This window comes from Callithrix jacchus, chromosome 11 (assembly GCF_049354715.1).
Source record: "Callithrix jacchus isolate 240 chromosome 11, calJac240_pri, whole genome shotgun sequence".
Taxonomy (NCBI): domain Eukaryota; kingdom Metazoa; phylum Chordata; class Mammalia; order Primates; family Cebidae; genus Callithrix; species Callithrix jacchus.
This window is the reverse complement of record NC_133512.1, coordinates 117,526,685-117,551,654: the sequence shown is the minus strand read 5'-3', so window position 1 is coordinate 117,551,654 and position 24,970 is coordinate 117,526,685. Positions and strand designations below refer to the sequence as shown.

Below are 24,970 nucleotides of genomic sequence, written 5' to 3'. Positions count from 1 at the left end.
CATTTGATCAGCAGGCAACTGGCATATAAATTACGACACATGCATATAATAAAGTATTATGCAGCTGTTTAAAAAGATATGGTAGATCTGTATGTTTTGACATGTAACAATGTCCAGATATATTGTAATATGAAAAGGACAAACAATATATATAGTATGAACTTGTTTTTATTTTAAATCTATGTATGTATGCTCGAAATTTATTTTTCAAAAATAATGAACTTCTGGGGTGAGGGGGAGTAGAGATTATAAGTGTGATAGAAGAGCGAACTTTTATTCTTACTGCTTTATAAATTATCATTTTGAGGTTTACAAGAAGCACAGTCTTGATGTTTTTTTTTTAGATAGAGTCTGGTTCTGTTGCCCAGGCTGAAGTGCAATGGCACAACCGTGGCTGACTGCAGCCTCCGACTCCTGGGTTCAAGCAATTCTCCTTCAGCCTCCCAAGTAGCTGGGATCACAGGTGCCCACCACCAGCCATGTTGGCCTGGCTGGTCTTGAACTTCTGACCTCAGGTGATCCACCCACCTGGACCTCCCAAAGTGCTGGGATTACAGGCGTGGGCCACCATACCTGCAAGAAGCACAGTTTTATAAGCAGAAAACCAATTTGAATTTTTGGGAAGAAAGTTGTTTGACCCTCACTTGTCTTTGACATATAAAGAAAATGTTAAGTATTTCAATTATTTACTAAGTGTTTTTATGCCCACAAGGTCAAATGCTAGTCACTGAGATATCTTAAATATCTTTTTATTATTATATTTGAATGTCTTTTTATTATTAAGGGTATCTGTTATTTTGTGATCTGAGGCATAAAATTAGTACAGCGATTTCCATCAAAATGGTTTCATATAAGGAACACCACTGGACCATTTTTATGTCACATTTGAATAGTGCTTCCCATTTCCTATGACTTGGTGTGGCACAATAAGTAGTAAAATGGAAAGTTTGTCAAGGTTCCTCTGCTCTTGAAGAAAATATCTTTAAGCATTGTGTTATATTACACACTGATTCCTGTTCTTTTCCTTTTTCATCTTATAGTAGAACTTCATGGAGGAACACGGAGTGACCCAAACTGAACATATGGCTACCATAGAAGCACACGCAGTGGCCCAGCAGGTGCAGCAGGTCCATGTGGCTACTTACACTGAGCACAGTATGCTGAGTGCTGATGAAGACTCGCCTTCTTCTCCCGAGGACACCTCTTACGATGACTCAGATATACTCAATTCCACAGCAGCTGATGAGGTAACAGCTCATCTGGCTGCTGCAGGTAATGTTGTTTGGATTAGAAGCTCTTCTTTAGTTTTAATTTTTTTGGTTTTGTTTTTTGAGACAGGGTCTCACTCTGTTGCCCAGGCTAGAGTGCAGTGGCACAATCGTGACTCACTGCAGCCTCGATTTTCTGGGCTCCAGTGATCCTCCCATCTCAGTCTCTGGAGTAGCTGGGACTGCTGACATGTACCACGACATCTGGCTAATTTTTGTATTTTTTATAGAGACAGAAATCTCACTGTTTTACCCAGACTGGCCTCAAACTCCTGGGCTCAAGTGATCCTTCTGTCTTGGCCTCCTAAAGTGCTAGGATTACAGGTGTGAGTTACCATGCCTGGCTTTTATCACAGTTTTTTTGAGCCTTGCAGTTATAACTTGAGCCTGTATTATACTGAGACTTGAGGTCTGGGATCACTTACTATTAGTGTTATGGCTTTGGTTTTATTTTTTCATCTGTTCTGCCCGTGTTTTGGCTTTAAACTAAAGCATTTATTCCATTTGCATTAAACAGGATGGCTGACACATATTTAGATTTAAATTTACCTTCTTTTCTATATACTTTCTATTTACCCTATCTGTTTTGTTTACTTTTTTCTTTCTTGGCATTTTCTTTTGTAGTAATTGAAAATTTTGTATTTTTTTTCTTTTTTGTTAGTTTGAAAGTTATAAGCTTTTACTATTAGTGATACCTGTAGAAATTATAGCATACATCCTTTACTTACCAATGTTTTATGTTGACTGGGCTCAGTGGCTCATGCCTGTAATCCCAGCGCTTTGGGAGGCCAAGGTGGGCGGATCACTTGAGCCCAGGAGTTTGAGACCAGCTTGGGCAATGTAGTGAAACCCCATCTCTACCAAAAAAAAAAAAAAATTAGCTGGGTGTGGTGATGTGCTCCTGAGTCCCAAGTACTTGAGAGGCTGTGGTGGGATGACTGATCACTTGAGCCCAGAGGTTCGAGGGTGCAGTGAGCTATGATTATACCACTGCACTACAGCCTGGGTGACGAGTGAGAGCCTGTGTCCAGTTAAAAAGGAAAAGCAAAAAGTTGTATATACTTGGTACTTTTAACCTCTACAGGGTAATACAAATTTCTTAGAACACTTGAATTTCATGCACCCACCATGTATGCTATTGTTGTCCTTTGTATTCATTTTTGGTGTACAGTTGGCCCTCTTTATCTGTGGGTTCCACATCTGCACATTCAACCAATTTTGAATAAAAAAAATTAGGGAAAAAATAAAAAATAACAATGTAACAATTAAAAATAATACCAGTAAAAGGCCAATACAATATAGCAACTATGTATATAGCATTTACATTGTATTTGGTATTGTACTTAACCTACAGGTGGTGTGGAAAGACATGCATAGGTTATGTGCAATACTACACCATTTTATTTCAGGGACTTGAGCATCTGTACAGTTTGGTACCCTTGCCCACGGGGTCTTGGGGGAAGGGAGGGGAAAGTCAAGATCCTGGAACCAATCTCATGAGGATTTGAAAAGACAACTGTATTTTACACACCACAAGACAATATTTTTATTTTATATGTAATGTTAATTTTTTTCCCCTGCATCTCCAGCTGGTCTCCTGAGATGGTTTTTCTTCTGCCTAAAAACACCTCTTAGTATTTGCTTTAGCATGGATCTGCTAGTAGGAAATTCTGTTTTTGCTTGTCTATGAATATTTTTATTTAAACTTCAACCTTGAAGTTTTCACTGAGTATGGAATTCTGGCTTGGTGGTTATTCTTTCCTCGTGTTGAAGGTACTGGTCCACTGTCTTCTGCATTCCACTGTTACTATTGAGAATTCAGCTATTTCATCTAACAGCTACTCTTTTGAAGATTCTCTCCCATATGGCCCACCCCCTCTCCCCACTCAATTGATTTTTCTCTTTAGTTTTTGTGATATATTTGGCTCTGATTTATATTTATTTATTTATTCTGTTTAGGATTTTTTATACATCTTGACTATGTGGATTGATGTCATCAATTCTGGGAAATCTTAGCCACTAGATTTTGCTTCTGCTGCAGTCTCTCTTTTCATTCCATGGCTCCACTTACTTATGTTAGTCTTCCTCACTTGTGTGTCTCTTACCATCTATTGTGTATGTACCACCTTTCTGTGTAGTTTCTTCTGTCTTTCAACTTGTGATTTTCTTCTTTAGCTATTGTATTAATCTGTTTTCATGCTGCTGATAAGAGATACCCAAGACTGGGAAGAAAGAGGTTTTAATGGACTTACAGTTCCATGTGACTAGGGAGGCCTCACAATCATGGTGGAAGGCAAGGAAGAGCAAGTCACGTCTTACATGGGTGGTAGTAGGCAAAAAAAGAGAGAGCTTGTGCAGGGGAACTCTTCTTTTTATAATCATCAGATCTTGTGAGACTTATTCACTATCACAAGGATAGCACGGGAAAGATCTGCCCCCATGATTGAATTACCTCCCACTGGGTGCCTCCCACAAAACATGGGAATTATGGGAGTACAAGTCAAGGTGAGATTTGAGTGGGGACATAGAGCCCAACGATATCATTCTGCCCCTGGCCCCTCCCAAATTTCATGTCCTCACATTTCAAAACCAATCATGCCTTAACCAACAGTCCCCCAAAGTCTTAACTCATTTCAGCATTAACTTAAAAGTCTACAGTCAAGTCTCATCTGAGACAAGGCAAGTCCCTTCTGCCTATGAGCTTGTAAAATCAACTTCCTAGATACAATGGGGGGTACAGATATTGGGTAAATACAGCCATTCCAAATGGGAGAAATTGTCCAGAAAGGGCTGTAGGCCCCACGCAAGTCTGCAATCCAACAGGGCAGTCAGATCTTAAAGCTCTAAAATGATCTCCAAACTTTTATATTCTTTTGTTATAAAACTGATTGCCTTTAACAGCACCCAGGTCACCTCTTGAATGTTTTGCTGCTTAGAAATTTCTTCTGCCAGATACCCTAAATCTTTTCTCTCAAGTTCACAGTTCCACAAATCTCTAGGTTGGGGCAAAATGCCACTAGTCTCTTTGCTAAAACATAACACGAGTCACCTTTGCTCCAGTTCCCAACAAGTTTCTCATTTCCATCTGAGACCACATCATCCTGGACTTTATTGTCCATATCACTATCAGCATTTTGGGCAATGCCATTCAACAAATCTCTAGGAAGTTCCAAACTTTCCCACATTTTCCTGTCTTCTACTGAACCCTCCAAACTGTTCCAACCTCTGCCTGTTACCAAGTTCCAAAGTCACTTCCACATTTTTAGGTATCTTTTCAGCAGCACCCCACTCCTAGTACCAATTTACTATATCAGCCTGTTTTCACACTGCTGATAAAGACATACCTAAGACTGGGATGAAAAAGAGGTTTTAATGGACTTACAGATCAACGTGACTGGGGAGGCCTCACAATCATAGCAGAAGGCAAGGAGGAGCAAGTCATATCTGTATGACAGGAGGCAAACAGTGAGAGACCTCTTTAGGACCACCACATCTCATGAGACTTATTTACTATCACAAAAACAGCACAGGAAAGACCTGCCCCCATGATTCAGTTACCTCCCACCAGGTCCCTCCCACAACATGTGGAAGTTATGAGAGTACAATTCAAGATGAGATTTGGGTAGGGACACAGCCAAACCATATCAGCTGTGTTTAAAGTGTTTTTTTGTGTGTGTGTGTGTTCTCTTTTCTTTGTTTTTTTCTTTATTTATTAAGGTGCTTTTAAATCTGTTCATTGACTTCTTAATTTTGATAATTGTTAACAGTTTAACCAAAACTACTAACCAAGTATTTTTTTTAGAATTTCTGTTTGTGTGTGTGTCCCAAATTTGCACTGAACAATTTCCAGTAGTGGGAAAAAAAATTTTTTTAACAAATATGATTTTATAATTTATCTAGTAATTTGCTCTTAAGTTCCAGTGAGTCTGTTTTTGTTACATGTTGTTAATGCCATTTCTTGTTCATGTTGGCTGTTTTCTTGGTGTACTGTTATATTTGAATGAATGCTGAATGATGTGTTTGGAAAATTATTTTTAGAAATAATTTAGGGTCTTGTATAATGTTATCTTCATTTAGAGAGGATTTTTTTTGCTTCTGCCAGCTGCCTGAGGGCACTAGCAATCCTGGATCATCTTAATCCAATTAAGGTTTTGAGATTTTTCTGGGCTACTAAATGACTTAAAGCTGGGCTACATTTTATATCATTTACTTTCTTATTTACATTTGAACATTTAGCACCATGGTGAAAAGACTTCATGTAAACTATGCCTTAATGGGTATAGTATTAGTATTGATATTAGAAGGGTATTTAGAAAAGCTGGACAAGAAAATGATCAGGAGTGGCCAAAATACTACATGTTTTGAAAATATGCTGTATTTAAGAGGAGGAAGATGCAACCTTATTACTGTCAGTTATTATCCACTCTGTATTTCTGGAGTGGTGAATTTAAAAATCAGTCTTAGCGGCAAAAGACTTAAAATGTTTGTAAAATATATTTTGTGAAATGCTTATATGTTCCAGCAGAGGGCATCCTAACATTAATGAATCCAGGTCCACTGCTTTTCTATGAAGGAAGATGCTTTTGAGACATGGTTTTGCTGTATTACTGTACTGCTTAGTCATAGTGTTAGGACCAGGAAAAGACTTAGTTTGACCCCTTCATGTGACAGATGTGGAAAGTGAGACACAGCTGGTACAGATGACTTACCATTTGATCATTCAATATTCAATTATTGTGCAGCTAAAATGCACAGTACATATATGTAATCTATGTAGACACTATGAACCAGCAGGTAAGAGTTTGCTTCTTAGAGGTGCAAAAGGCTTATTGGGAGGAGGGGGAAAGAGTTTGTTTCTGAAGGAGCTTTCATCCAGTGGTGGGGGAGGGCTACAAATAATAAAGTAAAATGATTAAAGTAAAAAAGAAAGCATTGAATGTGCTGAAGAAAATAATGAGGGAAGTAATGGAGAGGGAAGGATAGCAGGTTGCTGCTGGTTAGGGTGGTCTGGGAAGGCTTCTCCGAGGAAGCAGGTTGTGACTGACAGGCAGTTCGCTGTCAGCAAAGTGAAGTGCATTTCAGACTGAGAAACATTGAAAGCAAGGACTTGCAGATGGGAAATGGAAAGGAGGCCAGTGTGGTTGGAGCCCTGTGAGGCAGGCCTGAGTCAGACCACCCAGGATCTGGGGGCTGTGTGTGGTAAGGGATTTTGAGAGGCAACAGAGCACAGTGCTTACCTGCCCAGGCTCTGGAACCAGGCTTCCTGGGTTGGAATCCCGACCCCACTTAACCAGCTTGGGGATTTTTCTGAGGAGCTGGTCTATAGCATTTAGCATATCTGAAAGGTGACCCAGAAAAGGTAAATGACCATTCAGTATATTGAGTTGCCCCTCAAAAACACTTAGAATTCTCTGCAGCACAGACGGCCCCTGATTATTGTTGATTTTCAAAAAGAAAGTTGATAAGTAGTGCAACTAAATGAAATCTTCAAGTAATAAAAACAATATCTCAAGTTGGTTGACCTTTTTTAGTATCAATCATCAATTTTTTATTTTTTATTTTTATTTTTTGAGGCAGGTCTCACTGTGTTGCCCAGTGCAGTGGTGGAATCACGGCTTACTAAGCCTCAGCCTCCCTGGGCCCAAGCGATCCTCCCACCTCAGTCTCTTGAGTAGCTGTACAGGTGCATGCCACCATACCCAGCTAATTTTTAAATTTTTTTCAGACATAGCATTTTGCCATGTTGCCCAGGGCTGGTGTTGAACTCCTGGGGCTCAAGCGATCCTTCTGCCTTGGCCTCCCAAAGTGTTAGGATTCCAGGCATGAGCCACTGAGCCCAGCCCTAGAAGACTTCTTTTTAAACAAATTTGGATTTTTTTTTTCATTTTTTGAAATGATAAGGGATAGGGTAATAAAGAAGCAGAGAAAGATTCACATGGTCTGTAGACATAATTAGTACCTTGAAAGTAATAGTTCTGGTAAATTGTCCAGCAAGCAGAAAATACTTGAATATTTGAATCATACAGAGAAGTATCAAGATTGACATAACCAATGCACATGCACCCACTACCCAGCTTTGTCAGTTCAGATATTACTGCTTTGACATGTTTATGTCAAATGTTTTTCAAGAAATAAAAAGTATAGATGTGGTTGAAATTCTCAGTGGAACTCTTTCTAATCCTGCTCGCCTCCCTCCCTCCACTGAGGTAACCAGTATTCTAGATTTGGTCTTTGTCCTCTTGCATTTGTCTATATTTGCTATTATGTGTCTGTATGATTAAACAATATTTAGCATTGTTTTGCATGTGTTAAATTTTATATTAGATTGTGTCACTCTGATACCATTTCTGTAATATTATGTTTATCTCATTCAACATTATTTTTCTGAGATTTACTGTGTTGATAATATGGCTGGTTTTTTAAAACTGTTATTTGGTATTCCATTCATTATCTAAATATTTCTTTTGTTGTTGTTGTTGTTATTTTGAGATGGAGTCTCACTCTCTTGCCCAGGCTGGAGTGTAAGTGGCATGATCTCAGCTCACTGCAACCTCTGCCTCCTGGGTTCAAGCATTCTCCTGCCTCGGTCTTCCAAGTATCTGGTACTACAGGCACACACCACCATGCCTGGCTAATTTTTGGATTTTTAGTAGAGACGGGGTTTCACCGTGTTGGCCAGGCTGGTCTCGAAATCGACCTCAAGTGATATGCTCACCCTATCCTCCCAAAGTGCTGGGATTATAGGCGTGAGCCACCACACCCAGCCTGAATATTTCATATATTGGTAGATACTCAGGTTGTTTATAATTTTTTGTTTTGACAATGGACCACAGTAACACATTTTACATTGTGACCCAAAATAAATGAATACACCTATAGCCAAAACTATAATTTTAATGAAATAATACTTACCCCTACTACAAATTATATACTTGGTGATATGTTCTAGTATAGTCTATTAAAACAATACATACTCAAGAGCCACTGAAAGGTCACACAAGCTATAGCTTGAAAAATACTACTTGAGGATATACCCAGGAGGGGACTTGGAGGGCCAAAGATGTCCATTTTCAACTTTACTAGATATTGCTAAATGTCTCTCCAAATCGTATTTATTTACATCCCCACAGGCAGTGTGCTGTAGTGCCGGCTGCTTCTCATTCTCACAGTCGGTGTTGCCAGTCTTTTTTCATTTTTTCCAATCTAGTAGGTATAAAACGGTATCTCAATATTGCTTTAATTTGTATTGTTGAGCTAGAGGTTCCAGCCAGTGCAGTAAGATGAGGTAAATCACCATTTTAGATCTTTATTGACTTCTTGATTTTCTTTCTTTGCCTATTTCCTGTTTATACCTTTGCCCATTTTTCAAATCAGTTTTTGTTGTCTTTTTTTATATCAATTTGTAAAAATTATTGATATATATTTTGTATTCCTTTCCCAATAATACGTGTTGCAGTCATTTTCCTCCAGTTTGTTGCCTACCCCATTTGTTATTTTTTTGTTCATGAGATTTTTATTTCTATTATTATAAAATTTATTAATCTTTTACCTTATAACAGTATATAAGGTAACATTTTATCCTTTTGGGATCTTGTTCAAGGAGTTCTTCTTAACTCTGACTTTATAAAATATTCGATGGTAGTTTATTATAGAAATTATAATTTTCATTTTTAAAAGTTTGTATTTATTTTTTAGGGATAGGATCTTACTCTGCCACCCAGGCTGGAGTGCAGTGATGCAATCATAGCTCTCTGCAGCCTCAAACTCTTGGTCTCAAGTGATCCTCCTGCCTCAGCATCCTGAGTAGCTAGGACCTCAGGTGTGCAGCACCGAGCCTGATTAAGTTTAAAATTTTTTTTTGTAGAAATGGAGTCTTGCTATAGTGCCCAGCCTAGTCTTGAACTCCTGGTCTCAAGCAGTCCTCCTGCCTTGGCCTTCCACAGTGCTGGATTATAGCCTTCCTTTTGTTTTTCATTGTTTTGTTGAGGTTATTGTTTTACATTTAGGCCTTTAATCCACCTGGAATTTATTTTTGTATGTAAGGATCTAATTTCATTATTTTTCCATATGGATAACCGGCGTCATATATTTAACAACCTATCCTTTTTTTGTCTTTCTGACACAGGAGGATGTTTATGAAATCTGCAGTTCAGTTGCATTGGTTTGTCTGTCCCTGAGCCAGGTCCACACTAGTTTAATGACTATAGATATAATCTTTTTTATTTATTTTATCTCATCCTTCTAGTCAGTGGAGATATAACCTTAATGAGTATAGCTTTATAATTATTAATATGTGGTAGGATGAATGCCTTCAAATCCTTAAAATCTTATGAATCGTTTCTGCTATTTTTGGCCATTTGCACTTAATGTAAATACAAGGATCAGTTTATCAAATTCCACAAAATCCCATGTTGAGAGTTTTATTTGAACTGTATTGAGTTTGTAAATAAATGAAGCAGCTTTATGCCCAATAGCTGAAAACTGGAAATAGTCCCAGTATCCATCAGAATAATGGATAAACAAACTGGTTTACTCAAACAATGGAATATTACTTGGCAACAAAAAGGAACAAACAACTGATTCATATGGCAACATGGATGAATCTAGAAACATTCTAAGTGAAAGAAGTTTTAAATGAAAGAGTATTTACTATATGATTCCATTTATCTAAAGCTCCAGAATAGGCAAAACTCTAATGTACAGTGAGAAAATGAGAATAGTAGGTATCTTTGAATGCATAGTGGTGCATAGATATCTTTGAGAAGTAAGGATGGGAATTGACTGAAAAGGGACATAAAAGGACTTTCTGGAGTGATGTTATTATTATAGGTCTTGAGTTTCTTTCTTTTTTTTTTTTTTTGAGACACAGCCTCATTCTGTTGCCCAGGCTAGAGTGTAGTGGCATGATCTCCATTCACTGCAACCTCCGCCTCTGCCTCCCAGATTCAAGCAGTTCTGCCTCAGCCTCCAGAGTAGTTGGGACTACAGGTGTGCACCACCACGCCCAGCTAATTTTGTATTTTTAGTAGAGATGGGGTGTCGCCATGTTGGCCAGGCTAGTCTCAAACTCCGCACCTCAGGTAATCCTCCTGTCTTGGCCTTCCATAGTGCTGGGATTACAGGCGTGAGCCACTGCGCCTGGCTAGATCTTGAGTTTCATGAGTATATACATTTTTTTAATTTATTGAATGTATACTTGGATTTGTATATTTTATTATATGCAAATTTTACCTCAAAAGAAAAAAATTGTAAAGAAATATTGAACTCTAGCTAATGCTATGCCTGCTGAAGTGTTTACAACTCAGCAGCAAAAAACGAAAATAACCTAATTCTAAAAGTGGGCAAGGGACTCTAATAGACATCTCTGTTAAGAAGACATATAAATCACCAATAGTTAGATGCTCAACATCACGGAGAACAACAGTAGGAAAATACAAATTGAAACCACAGAGAAGAGACCACCTCATACCTACTAGGATGGCTGTTCAACATAACTAGTGGCAGTGAGGTTGTGGCACAACTGGAACTCTCATATACTGTTGGTGGGAATGCACAGTGGTCCAGCTGCTATGGAAAACAGCATGGAGATGCCTCCAAAAAGTTAAAAATAGAACTACTGTCTATGATCCTGCTGTCTCTCTTCTCAGTATTTATCCAACAGAATTGAAATCAGGACCCCAAAGAGATGTCTGCACTCCCTTGTTCATTGTATTGTTCACAATAGCAAGATGTGAAAACAGCCTAAATACCCATCAGTGGATGAATGACTAATGCAAATTCGATCTGCATGTACAATGGAACATTATTCACCCTTAAAAACAGAAGGAAATTCTGTCATATGTGACAACATGGTTCAACCTTGGGACATTATGATAAATGAAACAAACCAGTCATAGAAAGACAAATACTGCATGATTCTACTTATATAAGATATTTAAAATAGTCATAGAGACAGAGCAGAATAGCACTTGCCAGGGTCTGGGGTGAGGGACAGATGGGGAATTGCTCTTCAGTGATGCAAGGTGAATATGTTCTGGATAGCTGTACAGCGTTGGGCTTATAGTTAGCAATGATGTGTTGTACGCTTTAAATTTTAAGAGAGTAGATAACATGTTAAGTGTTCTTACCACAATTTTGAAATATAAAATGTTGGGAAATGCAGCAATAAAATTTTTTTCCTAACAGCTATTTATGATGGAAAGAAAGGTAAAAAGCAGTTGCTGATTTTTTATTTGCTTTGATGTTCTTTAGAGGGGTTTATTTAAGTCAGGCTGATTATATTACTAACAACATGTAGAGAAGTTCATTTAGGTTTACAGGGAGGCTTATTTTATTTGAGCGACTTAGACTTATATATGCCAGCATCCAGATGAGCAATTAAATTTCGTTTTTATTTAAGCCTTTTAAATAAATAAGGATTCACAAATAAGGATGAAGTTGAAATGTCTTTTAAAAAAGATTGTCTTTGATATGTTGAGGTCCCAGGAATCAGAGACTTCAATAGTTCCTTAGAGTCTACCCTCCATCTCCCCTTCAAAAGGCAAAACAAAACATTATACATTAGTTTCAGGGCAAGCCAGGCCAGCTTTGATTAACATTTTCTCACAGTGGGAAAGTTACCTCTTTTCTGCCAGAATGCCTTCGTCAACTTGACCTTGTGTTGAACATCTCCTTTTTGGGCACAATTCCCAGATCAACAGGAAAGTTTTTCAGTTAAGATGGTATTCATCCAGATACCCCTTTAGGTGTTGTGGGGTTCCAAGTATGAGTGATTCTCTCCAACTTCTTTAACTTGGCAGTGTCTTGGAGTAATGGAAACGGGCACAGGGATAGAAGTACGTATTGAAAGCTGTACGTTTTTTCAGTTTTGGCAAGCTTCCCTTCTTGGTGCTGCAGTTTTTTCTAGCACCTCTAAGAATATTGCCTTAACAGTATGGGATGCTGGCAAAACAAAACCAAACAAAAACAACGTCATGCAAAATTCAAACTGGTGTGTGGTGGGGAGGTGTAAGTCATTTGCTTTTTAAAAAGATTCATTGTATGTTTTATTGGTAAATCACAGTATGAATCATGTTAAGCAATAGAGAAGTGTATTGATAATATCAGGACCAATAGTGAAGTATATGGGTAATATCAGGACCATTCTCTACAACATATGAAGAAAGCAACATACTAGGAAAACATGTTAGGACAACATATTAGGAAAGCTATGCTACCTTGTTTGTACCTTTAATTGTTTCTGTCTTGAACAGTTTATAGGCTGCTGCCTAATCTCAGCATGTACGTTATTATTTCAGGTCCTGTGGGAATGGCCGCCGCTGCTGCTGTGGCAACAGGAAAGAAACGGAAACGGCCTCATGTATTTGAGTCTAATCCATCTATCCGGAAGAGGCAACAAACACGTTTGCTTCGGTGAGGGCTCCCTTATCCATACTGTTACTATTCCTCAAATACTTCCTTTAGATGACAGACTTAGAACATATGTTATTTAGTTTGTCAAGGATGCTTGGTTCGATTCCTTGATGACAGATAAGTCTTAAAAGTATTCTTACAAAATTAAATATATGAAAACCAACAGATACATGATATCACATGAGTTCATTCAGAAGAGTTATATGCCTGCTGTGTGCCAGGCATTGTTCTAGACATTGGGCATAGCAGAATGAGCAAAACAAATTGCCTTAAAGGCTTGTATTCTGCTAGAGGGGGGAAGAAAAAATAAACTTGCAATATTTCAGGTGACGATAAGTGCGATGGGAAAAAAAGTGGTGTAAGGAAACTAGAAAGGTCAGGAGGTAGGGGGACAGAGTCGCTTTTCTCATTTACGGGGTGGTCTGAGAAATGCTTTTTGGTAAGGCAGCCTTTGAACAGAGACATGAAGACGCCGAAAGAGCACCCATGCTGATGCTGAGGGGAAGAACATTTCAGGTAGGGGGAGGATCAAGAGCAAAGGCCCTGAGTTGTGAATGTGGTAGTTATGTGTGAAGAACAGCCAGGGGGATATGAGAGGATGTTCAGAGTAGCAGAGAAGAGATGCACCAGGAGATCTTTTTTTTTTTTTCCTTTTTTTTGATAGATGTGGTCTTGCTATGTTGTCCAGGCTGGTCTCAAACTCCTGACCTCAAGCGATCCTCCTGCCTCAGCCCCAAAATGCTGGGTTTTTTTTTTGTTTTTTTGTTTTTTTTTGAGATAGTGTCTCACTCTGTCACCCAGGCTGGAGTGCAGTGGTGCTATCTTGACTTACTACAACTTCTGCCTCCCAGGTTCAAGTGATTCTCCTGCCTCAGCCTCCCGAGTAGCTGGGACTACAGGTGTATGCCACCATGCCTGGCTAATTTTTTGTATTTTTAGTAGAGACAGGGTTTCACCGTGTTAGCCAGGATGGTCTCAATCTCCTGACCTCATGATCCACTCACCTTAGCTTCCTAAAGTGCTGGGTTTATAGGCGTGAGCCACCATGCCATGCTGACTTATATTTTTAAAGAAACATTCAGGCTACTGTGTTGAGAATAAATTCTGGGGATACAAGAATGGAATCAGGGAGACCAATTAGGAGGTGAATATAGTAATCTAGACCAGAAATGATAGTGTCTTAAAACATGGCGGCAGCATGGGTAGTAAAAAGTGATCAGGTTCTAGATATATTTCAAAAGTCAACTCACCATGATTTGTTCATGTGGAGTGTGAGAGGAAAAAAAAGAGTGCAGGGTGATTTTTGGTCTGATTATTAGAAGGATTGAGATGACATTTACTGAAGGAGGAGCGAACATGGCAGTGAGGGTGAGACAGAATCAGGAATTTGGTTTTGGACATGGTAAGTTTGTGATGCCTCTAACCATTAAGTGGAGATACAAAATAAGCAGTTGGATATATGAGTCTGGAATGCAAATGAGAGGCCTTAGCTGATGATATTATAAGCATATAGGTAGTATTTAGAACTAGGAGACTGGATGAGGTCACTTAGGGAGTGAGTGTGGACTGAGGCCTGAAGCACTCCACCTTTTAGAAGTTGGAGAGATGAAAGGAACCAGCAAGAGTCTAAGAAGCAACCAGTGAGTCAGGAAACAAACCAAGAAAGTGGTATCCTGGAAACCAGGTACAAAAAGTGTGGCAGGAAGGAGAGCGTCTGATCAGCTATCAAATGCTGCTGATGGGTTGAAAAAGATGCCAACTGACCGTTAGATTTAGTAACATGGAGTTCACGACTGAACTTGACAAGAGTGTATTTAAAGGAGTGGTAAGGATGAAAAGATTGGAATAGCTTTAAGAGAGAATGGGGAGAGAGGAAATGGAGGCAGTGAATATACACCATTGTTTCAAAGAATTCCATCAGATTTCTTGTTTGATAAGTGGTCCTTTGCTCACTAGTCTCTTCAAAGGGTAGAAGACTTTCCCAGGAGAATTCTGAAATGTAGAACTTTAAAATAATTTCCTGTGATTTCAGAGGGAAACACAATGTTTCTCTTTAATTCATTGTTACTATATTTTAACAAGCTGTTTTCAGGTTGACAGGTGCAGCAAACCACCATGGCACTTATATACCTATGTAACAAGCTGCACATTCTGCACATGTATCCTGGAACTTAAAGTAAAACAAATTTTTTTTTTTAAAAAAAGCTGTTTTCAGCCGGACATGGTGGCTCACGCCTGTAATCCCAGCACTTTGGGAAGCTGAGGCGAGCAGATCACCAAGGTAGGGAGTTCGAGACCATCTCAGCCAACATGGTGAAACCCCATTCCCACTAAAAATACAAAAAATTAGCCAGGCGTGGTGGCAGGCACCTACAATCCCAACCACTTGGGAGGCTGAGGCAGGAGAAGAATTGCTTGAACCCAGGAGGCAGAGGCCTAGGCGACAGAGCGAGACTCCATCTTAAAAAAAAAAAAAGCTGTTTTTATTTCATCCTAACTTGTGAAATACTATAGGACTGAGAATAATTGTTTATATCACAATGGAAATCTGAAGCTACAGCATTTTTAAAGTGTAGATATACCTTGGAGATACTGCAGGTTTGATTCCAAACCACTGCAATAAAGCAAGTGTCATACAATAAGTCACAGAAATTTTATGGTTTCTCAGTGCATAAAAAAGTTATGTTAACACTATACTCTGTTAAGTGTTGCAGTGGCATTATGTCTTAAAAAAACAATGTGCATACTATAATTTTAAAATACCCTTTTGTGTGTGTGTGTGTGTGTGTGTGTGTGTGTGTGTGTGTGTGTGACAGAATCTAGCTCTGTTGTCCAGCCTAGAATGCAGTGGTGCAGTCATTGCTTACAGCAGCCTCAATCTCCTGGGCTCAAGTGATCCTCTCACTCAGTAGCTGGGACAGTAGGTCCATGTTTCCATACCTCACTAATTTTTTCTTTTTGTAAAAACAGGGTCTCACTGTGTTGCCCAGGCTGTGCTTGAACTCCTGGGCTCAAGCAGTCCTCCCACCTCAGCCTCCCAAAGTGCTGGGATTCCAGGTGTGAGCCACTGGGCCTGACCCCTAAAACACTTTATTGCTAAAATATGCTAATGCCCATGGAGGCTGCACTCAGTCGTAATCTTATTGCTGGTTGAGGGTCTTGTCTTGATGTTGATGACTGCTGACTGATCAGGGTGGTTGCTTGTTGCTGATGGTTGGGGTGGCTGTGGCAATTTCTTAAAATAAGATAACAAATTTTGCCATATCGATGGACTCTTCCTTTCATGAATGATTTCTCTGTAACATGGGATGCTGTTTGATAGCATTTTACCCACAGTAAAACTTTCAAAATCAGAGTAAATCCCCTCATTCTGCTGTTGCTTCATTAATTCAGTTTGTGTAATATTCTAAATCTTTTATTGTGATTTCAACAATATTCATAGCATCTTCATCAGGAGTAGATTTCATCTCAGGAAACCACTCTTTGCTCATCAATAAGAAGCAACTCTCATCCATTCAAATTTTTTCATGAAATTATGACAATTCAGTTCCATTTTTAGTGTCCTCTTTTAATTCTGGTTCTCTTGCTGTTTCTACTGCAAGTTACTTCCTCCACTGAAGTGTTGAACCCTGTAAAGTCATCCATGAGGCTTGGAATCAAGTTCTTCCAAACTTCCATTAATGTTGATAGTTTGACCTCCTCCTATGAATTGCAAGTACTCTTAATGGTGCAGTCATTAAGGTGAAAGTACTTGCAATCTTGAAAGGTGAATTCATTCCAGGTTTGCAATTTATTTTACCCAGATCCATCAGATGAATCACTGTAGCAGCTATAGCCTTTCAAAATGTATTTCTTACATAATAAGACCTCAATGTTGAAATGACTCCTTGATCCATGGGCTGTAAAATGGATGTTATCTTAGCAGGCATGAAAACAGCATTATTCTTGTATGTCTTGGTGCATTCATTGTCAGTGGGCAACAATAGTTTGAAAGGAATCCTTTTTTTCTGAGCAGTGGGTCTCAACAGTGGGCTTAAAATATTCTATTAACCATGCTGTAAACAGATATGCTGCCATCCAGGTTTTGTTGTTCTGTTTATAGAGCACAGGCAGAGTAGATTTAGCATTTTTTTTTTTTTTTGAGACAGAGTCTCGCTCCATTGCCAGGTGCCAGGCTGGAGTGCAGTGACGCGATCTTGGCTCACTGCAACCTCCACCTCCTGGGTTCAAGCAATTCTCCTGCCTCAGCCTCGTGAGTAGCTGGGACTACAGGTGTGCACCACCATGCCCAGCTAATTTTTGTATTTTTAGTAGAGACGGGCTTTCACCATGTTGGCCAGGATACCACGATTTTTAAAGGACCCTAAAGTCACTAGCTGAATTAGCCCCTAACAAGGGAATCAGCCTGTCCTGACTGGGCGTGGTGGCTCACACCTGTAATTCCACCATTTTGGGAGGCCAAGGCTGGCAAATCACTTGAGGTCAGGAGTTCAAGACCAGCCTGGCTAACATGGTAAAACCCCATCTCTACTAAAGATACAGAAAATTAGCCGAGTGCAGTGGTGCATGCCTATAATCCCAGCTATTCAGGAGGCTGAGGCAGGAGAATCACTTGAGTCTGGGAGGTGCAGGTTGCAGTGAGCCGAGATTGTGTTCCAGCTTGGGCAAGAAGAGTGAAACTCCATCTCAAAAAAAAGACCCCCCAGACAGTATCTGTGAAACATAAAATAACAAAGCACAATAAAACTCGGTATGCTTGTAGCATTTTTGGACAAAATTATGTCAATGAGATATAAACAATGACTATATCAATAAGAAATAGTAAAAGCAAATCATTTGAGCCCCTTTTATTAAGCATGGAGATATGATAAATTCTGTAAGAGCACATCTTCGTTGTGATTTTTATTTATTTGTTTATTTTTGAAACAGAGTCTCACTCTGTCGCCCAGGCTAGAGTGCAGTGGCGCCATCTTGGTTCACGGCAACCTCTACCTCCTGGGTTCAAGCAATTCTTGTCCCTCGCCTCCCAAGAATCTGGGATTACAGGCATGTGCCACCATGCCTGGCTAGTTGTAATCTTTATAATTGTAAGTATCAGTAAGTGGTGTTGCTGAGTTCAAGAAGAATGATACTGTGTTCAAAATTGTGTCATGGCTGTATCCCCAAGGCAAAACCTTCAGTTGACCCTTCTATCAGTAGTCATTAAGAAAAAGGTATGTACATATTTTTGCTAAATAGGATAGAAAATCTCACATTCTCTTTTTCACATTTTACGTAAAAGAAAGCGCATCTGATTAGAGTAAGTCATTTGTGTCTATGTCACTATAATTTCTACCTTTTTAAAACTTATTATTCTTTTTTCCTTTTCTGATTCAGGAAACTTCGAGCTACATTAGATGAATATACTACTCGCGTGGGACAACAAGCTATTGTCCTCTGTATCTCACCCTCCAAACCCAACCCTGTCTTTAAAGTGTTTGGTGCAGCACCTTTGGAGAATGTGGTAAGTGAGAACCAAGCTGTTCGCAGATGCCCTTTGCTTTCCGTCAGTTGCTCCCATTCTTCTGATCCTCTGTGTAGTATAACAATTGGCATTTCTGTTACCCCTAATCCAGCAGTGCGAGCGGGGACTAGTTTTCAGACTACTTTATTCATATCAAAACAAGAAGATTATTACTATTTTTACTTCCTGTGTCAAGGTATTTTACCTCACTAGATGCAATGGGTGGTCAGGGGAGGGTTTTAGATTTGTTTTAGCTTTTCGGTACTAGAGAAGAGAAGACATGCCAGATTTCATGGTTGTCAACAGTGTGACAGTAAACGCTATTTCTCAGGCACTATTTTGAACTAGAAGCCTTCTACTATATTCTTCTAAGGAAAGGTCATAATACATCCTAATTGCAGGGCTTCAGGAATTTTTGGGAAAACTCAAAAATGTTAAGAAATAACGACATTTCAGAGATAGGAAGATGGTGTGAAAAAAAAATACAACAAACAGAATTTCTATCAACAAATTAGTAATTCTGAACTCAAAATTTAATGCCTATATTCAATATAGGAGACATCTACTAAATGTCAGTTGATAGAAATTCTGCTTGTTGTATTTTTTTCAAACCATCTTCCTATCCCGGAATGAGAGGGGGCAGGGAAACACGTTGTTTTCTTTATTAGGAAACTAATGCAGGATTTTGTAACAAAATGACTGATTTATATCAGAAACAAAATAGTAGATAATTCCAAGGTGTTGACTTCATGAGGGAAACCTGGGGGCACTTTATTGATCTTTATTTGAGTTACATATTTGAAATCTACATTTTTTCAAAGAATTGATTTAATACTCTGCTCCAAATATAGAAATATATTTGAACATTTTGATTGTATAATTATCCAGAGCTAATTTTATAAAAAATAGTCTTTTGCCCCTGTGTACTTATACAATAAGAACTATTCTTTCTCAGGCCACATTAACTTTGAATCATTAGTAGAATAATGATCTGTCTGGATTTAAATTGCATTTTGTTTTTATTAGGATAAAATTTGTTAGCTTAAAACGACATTTATTAGATGTCTGCCATATTGAATATAGGCTTTTTTTGAGTTCAGAATTACTAATCCGTTGATAGAAATTCTGTTTGTTGTAGTTTTTTCATACCATCTTCTTAGCCCCGAAATGTTGTGGTTATTTCTTAACATTTTTGAGTTTTGTTTTGAGTTTTTCCAAAAATTCGAAGCCCTACAATTAGGATATGTTACAACCTTTCCTTAGAAGAATATAGTAGAAGGCTTCTAGTTCAAAATGGTACCTGAGAAATAGCCTTTACTGTCACACTGTTGACAACCATGAAATCTGGCATGTCTTCTCTTCTCTAGAACTGAAAAGCTAAAACAATACTACTACTGATAGTGGTAAAGATGGTGCAATCTATGAAAACGATTCGTCTAGAAGACTCAGAAAAATACTTCTGAAAATTACTGCAAAAAAATTGTTTTTAAGTTTAGGGAAACTGTTGAAGTTCTCCATAGAATACAGGAAGATACAGACTCTGTTAAACAGTGTAGACTAGACTAAGATAAAAAGCTTTTACCTTTGACTGACTAAATATAGGTTAGGGAATGCAAGTACCAGTAAAATTTAGAAGCAGAATATATTTTCCAGAATACTAAAGAAAAAAGAAACAAGACCAAGTCTCTGTATAAAACACAGAAAGCAAGGAAGGAGTTTTTAAAAACTAAATAAAACACATAGTCTAGAACACAGTAATACAAGTGAGGCCAGTTAACTCTGTTATAAGCCATACATATAAATGGGTTAAACTGCCTCGTTAAAGGCATGATGTTCTTTCAGGTTGGAACGACAATCCAAATCAGACCCACCTCTGTTCAATGTATATGTCATACTCATAGCCGCTCACAAATGTTAAAAGCAGATTCAAAAGTAACAGAATCAAGAGAGTAAAAAGACAACACACAGAATGGGAGAAATATTTGCAAATCATAATGTCTGATTTTAAAAAACTTGTGTTGAGAATATATAAAGAATTCTTACAATTCAACAATAAAAAGACAACCCAATTTAAAAATAGATAAAAGGGCCGCATATAGTGGCTCACGCCTGTAATCCTAGCACTTTGGGAGGCCGAAGCAGGTGGATCACTTGAGGTCAGGAGTTCAAGACCAGCCTGGCCAACACAGTGAAATTCCATCTCGACTAAAAATACAAAAATTGGCTGGGCACAGTGGCAGGCACCTGTAATCCCAGCTACTCCAGTGGTTGAAGCAGGATAATCACTTGAACCCAGGAGGCAGAGATTGCAGTGAGCCAAGAACCTGTGCCACTGCACTCTAGCCTGGGAAATAGAGTGACACTGTCTCAAAATATAATAATAAAAATAAAAATAGGTAAAAGGTCTGAATAGATATTTCTCCAAAGAGATATAGTAATGGCCAGTAAGCACAAGAGAACTAATGATAAATAATCATTTGTTATTGATCACTATTTATCACTAGTCTTTAAATAAAGACTAATCACTAGTCATTAGGGAAATGAAAATAGAACCACATTGAGATACCACTTCATACCCATAGGGATGAGTATAATCAAAAAGATAACAAAAAGTGTTGGTGAAGATTTGGAGAAAGAAAAGGCAAAATGATACAGCTGCTTTGGAAAACAATTTGTCAGTCTATCAAAATGTTCAAAGTAGAGTTGCCATGTGACCTAGCAGTCTGTTCCTAAGTTATACCCAAGAGAACTGAAAACATGTTCACACACAAACTTGTTCACAGTGTTTATAGCAGCATTGTTGATAATTGCCAAAAAGTGGAAACAACTCAAACGTTCATTGGCTGATGAATGGATAAATAAAATGTGGTATATCCATAGGGTAGAATATTATTCAGCAAGAAAAAGGGAAGAAGTACTCATTATACCACAGCATGGAAGAACCTTCGCAACACTCTGCTAAGCAATGAACCCAGTTACAAAAGACCACATATTGTATGATTGCATTTATATGCAATGTCCAGGATAGATAAACCTTATTTATATAGAGAGAGTGGATTTGTGGTTGCCAGAGACTGGGGAAGGGGAAGGGAGGAATGGGGAGTGACAGCCAGTGGGCATGGTTTTCTTTTAGGGGGAATGAAATGCTCTAAAATTAGATTTTGGCGATAATTTTAGGACCCTATAAGTATAAAGTCATGCTTTAAATGGGTGAATTGTCTGGTATGGCAAACTGAATTATGACCCCCAGAGATGTGTAGGTCCTAATCCCTGGAACCTGTGAATGTTACTTACATAGCAAAAATGCAGTTGTAATTAAGAGTCTTGAGATGGGGAGGTTATTCTCGATTATCTAGGTAGGCCCTAAATATAATCACAAGTATCTTTATAAAAGGGAAACAAAGGGAGATTGGCATAGAAGTAGATGTGCTGGTGGAAGCAAGAAGTTGGACGCAATGAGGGGTCCAGAGCCAGTGATACAGGCTAGACAGAAGCTAGACAAGGCAAAGAGACGATTCTCCCTTAGAGCCTGCGGAAGGACCTGGCCCTGCCAACACCTTGACTTTAGCCAAGTGAAACAAGAAAGTAAATTTGTGTGGGTTTAAGCCACCCAGTTTGTGGTGATTTGTGGGAGCCGTAGGAAACAAATCCATATAGTGTGTGAACTGCGTATCAGTAAAGCTGTTATAAATGTTAAAAGTAAGATGTAAAATAGCAGGCAGAAGTCTGTCAGACAAATGCCTACAATAATAAATCATGGATCACAGCGTTAATATCAGACAAAGCCTAATTGTCGAGGCAAAAAAGTATCAACTGAGAACTCTGGGTAATTTAGTTTTAATAAGAAGTATTTAGTGGCGACATCTCAGCTCTCTGCAACCTCCACCTCTTGGGTTCAAGTGATCCTCCCGCGTCAGCCTCCTGAGTAGCTGGGAATACAGGCATGTGCCACCATGCCCGGCTAAGATAAGATGTACATATTTATAATGAACCTTTATATTCTTCAAGTAACTTTAAAACAAAAATGATGAGGCCAGGTAGTGGCTCATGCCTGTAATCCCAGCACTTGGGAAGCCTGAGGTGGAAGGCCAGGAGTTCAAGACAAGCCTGAGCAACATAGTGATTTGGCCAAGATTCCTCAACTTCTGAATAGTAGAGTCAGTGTAAGAGAAGTTTTTTGTATATATGGAAGACACAACATAAAACAGACATCAGAGTACTTCCAAAAGATGTGACTGAAAGAATAAGAAAGAGAAAACTCTTTCCTTGGATATCTTAATAGCACCTCAAACTCAGCATGTCTAAACTAAATTTAAATCCCGCTTCCCACCCACCAGCCATTAAGGTGTTTCCAGTATTTGTCCCCCCCCCGCCCCCTGCCACCCCCATCCAGTTACGCAAGCTGGGAACTTGGAACCATTTTTGGCATTTTTCTCTCTTCTTTACCCCATAGCCCATCATTATTTTGTTCTTCATTCATTTCCTAAATGTCTCTCAAACCAGGTCGCTTTTCTCTATTTCTTTTGCTACCACCCTAGCTATCAGATCTGATGTCCATCCAGGTCCCTTTTCAGCGGCAAGAGTTCCTTACTTGACTCTAGCTGTCCCCAGCCTCATCTTGCCTGGCTCCCCCAATTCACTCTCCACTCAAGCCACAAGGCTCTGTTCAGTCTCTTATACAGACTCTGCTGCTTTCCTCTGCAGAACTTTTGTGTCTATGCTCTTCCCTCTGATTTGCTCTCTTTTACCTGGTTTTTCACTTTATTGACTTTTACTCAGCTCAGTCAACACTTCATTCATGAAGCTTTCTCTGACCTCGCTGAGCAGGTCAGAGCACCTATTCTATCCAAAACTCTCACGGGACCTCTGAACACTTACTAAAGACACAGTTTTTTTGTTTATGTGTGAGATTATTCTATTAATGCCCATCCCAGCTAGATTACAGGGACTGGATCTACTTTGCCCTCCATTATGCTTCCAGTACCAAGCACTGTGCTTGTCACAGTAGTTCCTCAGAAATATTTGTTGAATGACTAAAGCATCTGAAATGGGTTGGCAGCACTCAGAAATGTTAAAATGCAGATTTAGTTGATAAAGTCTATTCCCACATTAGATCTAAATTGATACCTTAAGTAGTAAAGAGCTATGAAGCTGGATGTATCATCCTTTATGGCACATACACCCATTCTGTCGTCTAGGCCAGAGTGCAGTGGCATAGTCTCATCTCACTGCAACCTCTGGCTCCCAGGTTCAAGTGATTTTCCTGCTTCAGCCTTCCGAATAGCTGGGATTACAAGCTCCCACCACCACGCCCAGCTAATTTTTTGTATTTTTAGTAGAGACAGGGTTTCACCATGTTGGCCAGGCTGGTCTCAAACTCCTGACTTCAAGTGATCTGCCCACCTTGGCTTCCCAGAGTGCTGGGATCACAGACATGAACCACCATGCCTGGCCTAAACTTTGATTTTTTGAATGGTTCTCCACATTGATTTTTTTCTGTCTGTGACTCAGTGTCCTCAAATGTAAAATAAGGATGATAATACACACCTCACTTGGGAGCAGTAGAAATTAGTAAAAGTTGATTATCATCCTCCTGTATATAAAATGCTTAGGAAGACCTGGCATAAAAAGCATTGGCACATGGTAGATTTTAAAGATGCCATTCCCTGAGGGCATTCTCTTTGTGGCTTACTACCATTCATATACTTTAATGAGTTTTGTAGGAATAGGCTTAGAAATATTTTGTTGTGGAACACAGAACTTCCTTTAATAAAAAACAAAAAAGAAGAAGAACTGTGGGAGTTTCTGAAGGTGGAGCTCTTTCCTCAGTCGATAAGCCACAGCGTTTGGATGGGAATACCGGATATGACTAACCAGTTTTGCAGGTGCAGAAATCATTCCCAGTCACAGGGGCAAGAAAGAGGTAGTTCTGGGGTTGTCACCAGCTTCTTGGAAATTGTCCATCTGCCTTTGTTTAATCCTTCCTTCTTAGTAGAAAAGTGGACTCTGGAGGCAGTCTTGATTTCTTCTAAGTCATCCATTTATATAGATTTTGAAAAATGGCTTCAAATTGCATGCAGTTTGGAAGCATATGTGGAAAGTAGTGTAGCGAAAGCCCCGTTGCTCATGTGTTAGTCAACATATTTAATACTATCGGATACAAGGTATGATATAAGGATTCCATCTTAGTCTTTGGGGTTTCAGGGTTCAAAACTGGGAACCCCAAGGGACTAAGGGGAAACTACAGCCCTGAACTGAGGTAGAAGAAAGGAGGCAGACACTGGAGCTGGAGAGACAATAGGACGAAGCCAACATAACTTCAGGGGCCACAGCCTGCGGCCTGGCTCAAAGCCAGATGTGCTTCACAGTCACAGGTCTGAGGGCAGTTCTTTGTTACATACCTCAGATGACAGTATGTTTTTAGTCTCATAGGGGCTTGTAGAAAATTTTTTTTTAAGTTTTTTATGAGACCTTCCCAAAGACTCTTCCTTTATTACAGATAAGCATCAGAAATAGAAAAGAATTGTGGTATCTTGTCTGGTACTATTTTTGCAACCTAACTAAAGGCCCAGTAACTTATAGCAAACATTGTAAAAAGTAGCCAAGTGTGGTGGCACACGCCTGTGATTCCAGCTACTTGGGAGGCTGAGGTGGGAGGATCACTGTAGCTCAGGAGTTCAAGGATACAGTGAATGAGCCTGCTTGACAGAGCAAGACCCTATTTCAAAAAACAAAACAAAATAAAACTCTAATGCCTCTTAAATACCCTAAACAGCCTCCATTTCTG

The 24,970-nt window shown here is 39.1% G+C and overlaps 1 protein-coding gene and 1 long non-coding RNA gene across 22 annotated transcripts in view; one reads left to right on the top strand and one right to left on the bottom strand.

The window, feature by feature from the left end:
- Positions 1-24,970, top strand: part of NRF1 (nuclear respiratory factor 1) — a 142,259-nt gene that overhangs the window by 41,868 nt on the left and 75,421 nt on the right. For 11 of the 21 annotated variants that reach the window (XM_054237714.2, XM_054237711.2, XM_035254746.3 and 8 more), the window contains 3 exons: positions 1,041-1,272; positions 12,566-12,680; positions 18,057-18,183. In XM_054237714.2, the coding sequence (XP_054093689.1) occupies positions 1,050-1,272; positions 12,566-12,680; positions 18,057-18,183 (465 nt within the window). In that variant the 5' untranslated portion in view covers positions 1,041-1,049. The remainder of the gene's footprint in view (positions 1-1,040; positions 1,273-12,565; positions 12,681-18,056; positions 18,184-24,970) is intronic. The other 10 variants (XM_078343781.1, XM_078343780.1, XM_078343789.1 and 7 more) reach the window with 1 other exon arrangement.
- Positions 11,641-12,332, bottom strand: LOC108592964 (uncharacterized). The gene is made up of 2 exons (XR_001913299.3): positions 11,889-12,332; positions 11,641-11,799 (listed from the first exon to the last, which is right to left on the bottom strand). It is a non-coding gene; the product is annotated as an uncharacterized LOC108592964 (long non-coding RNA).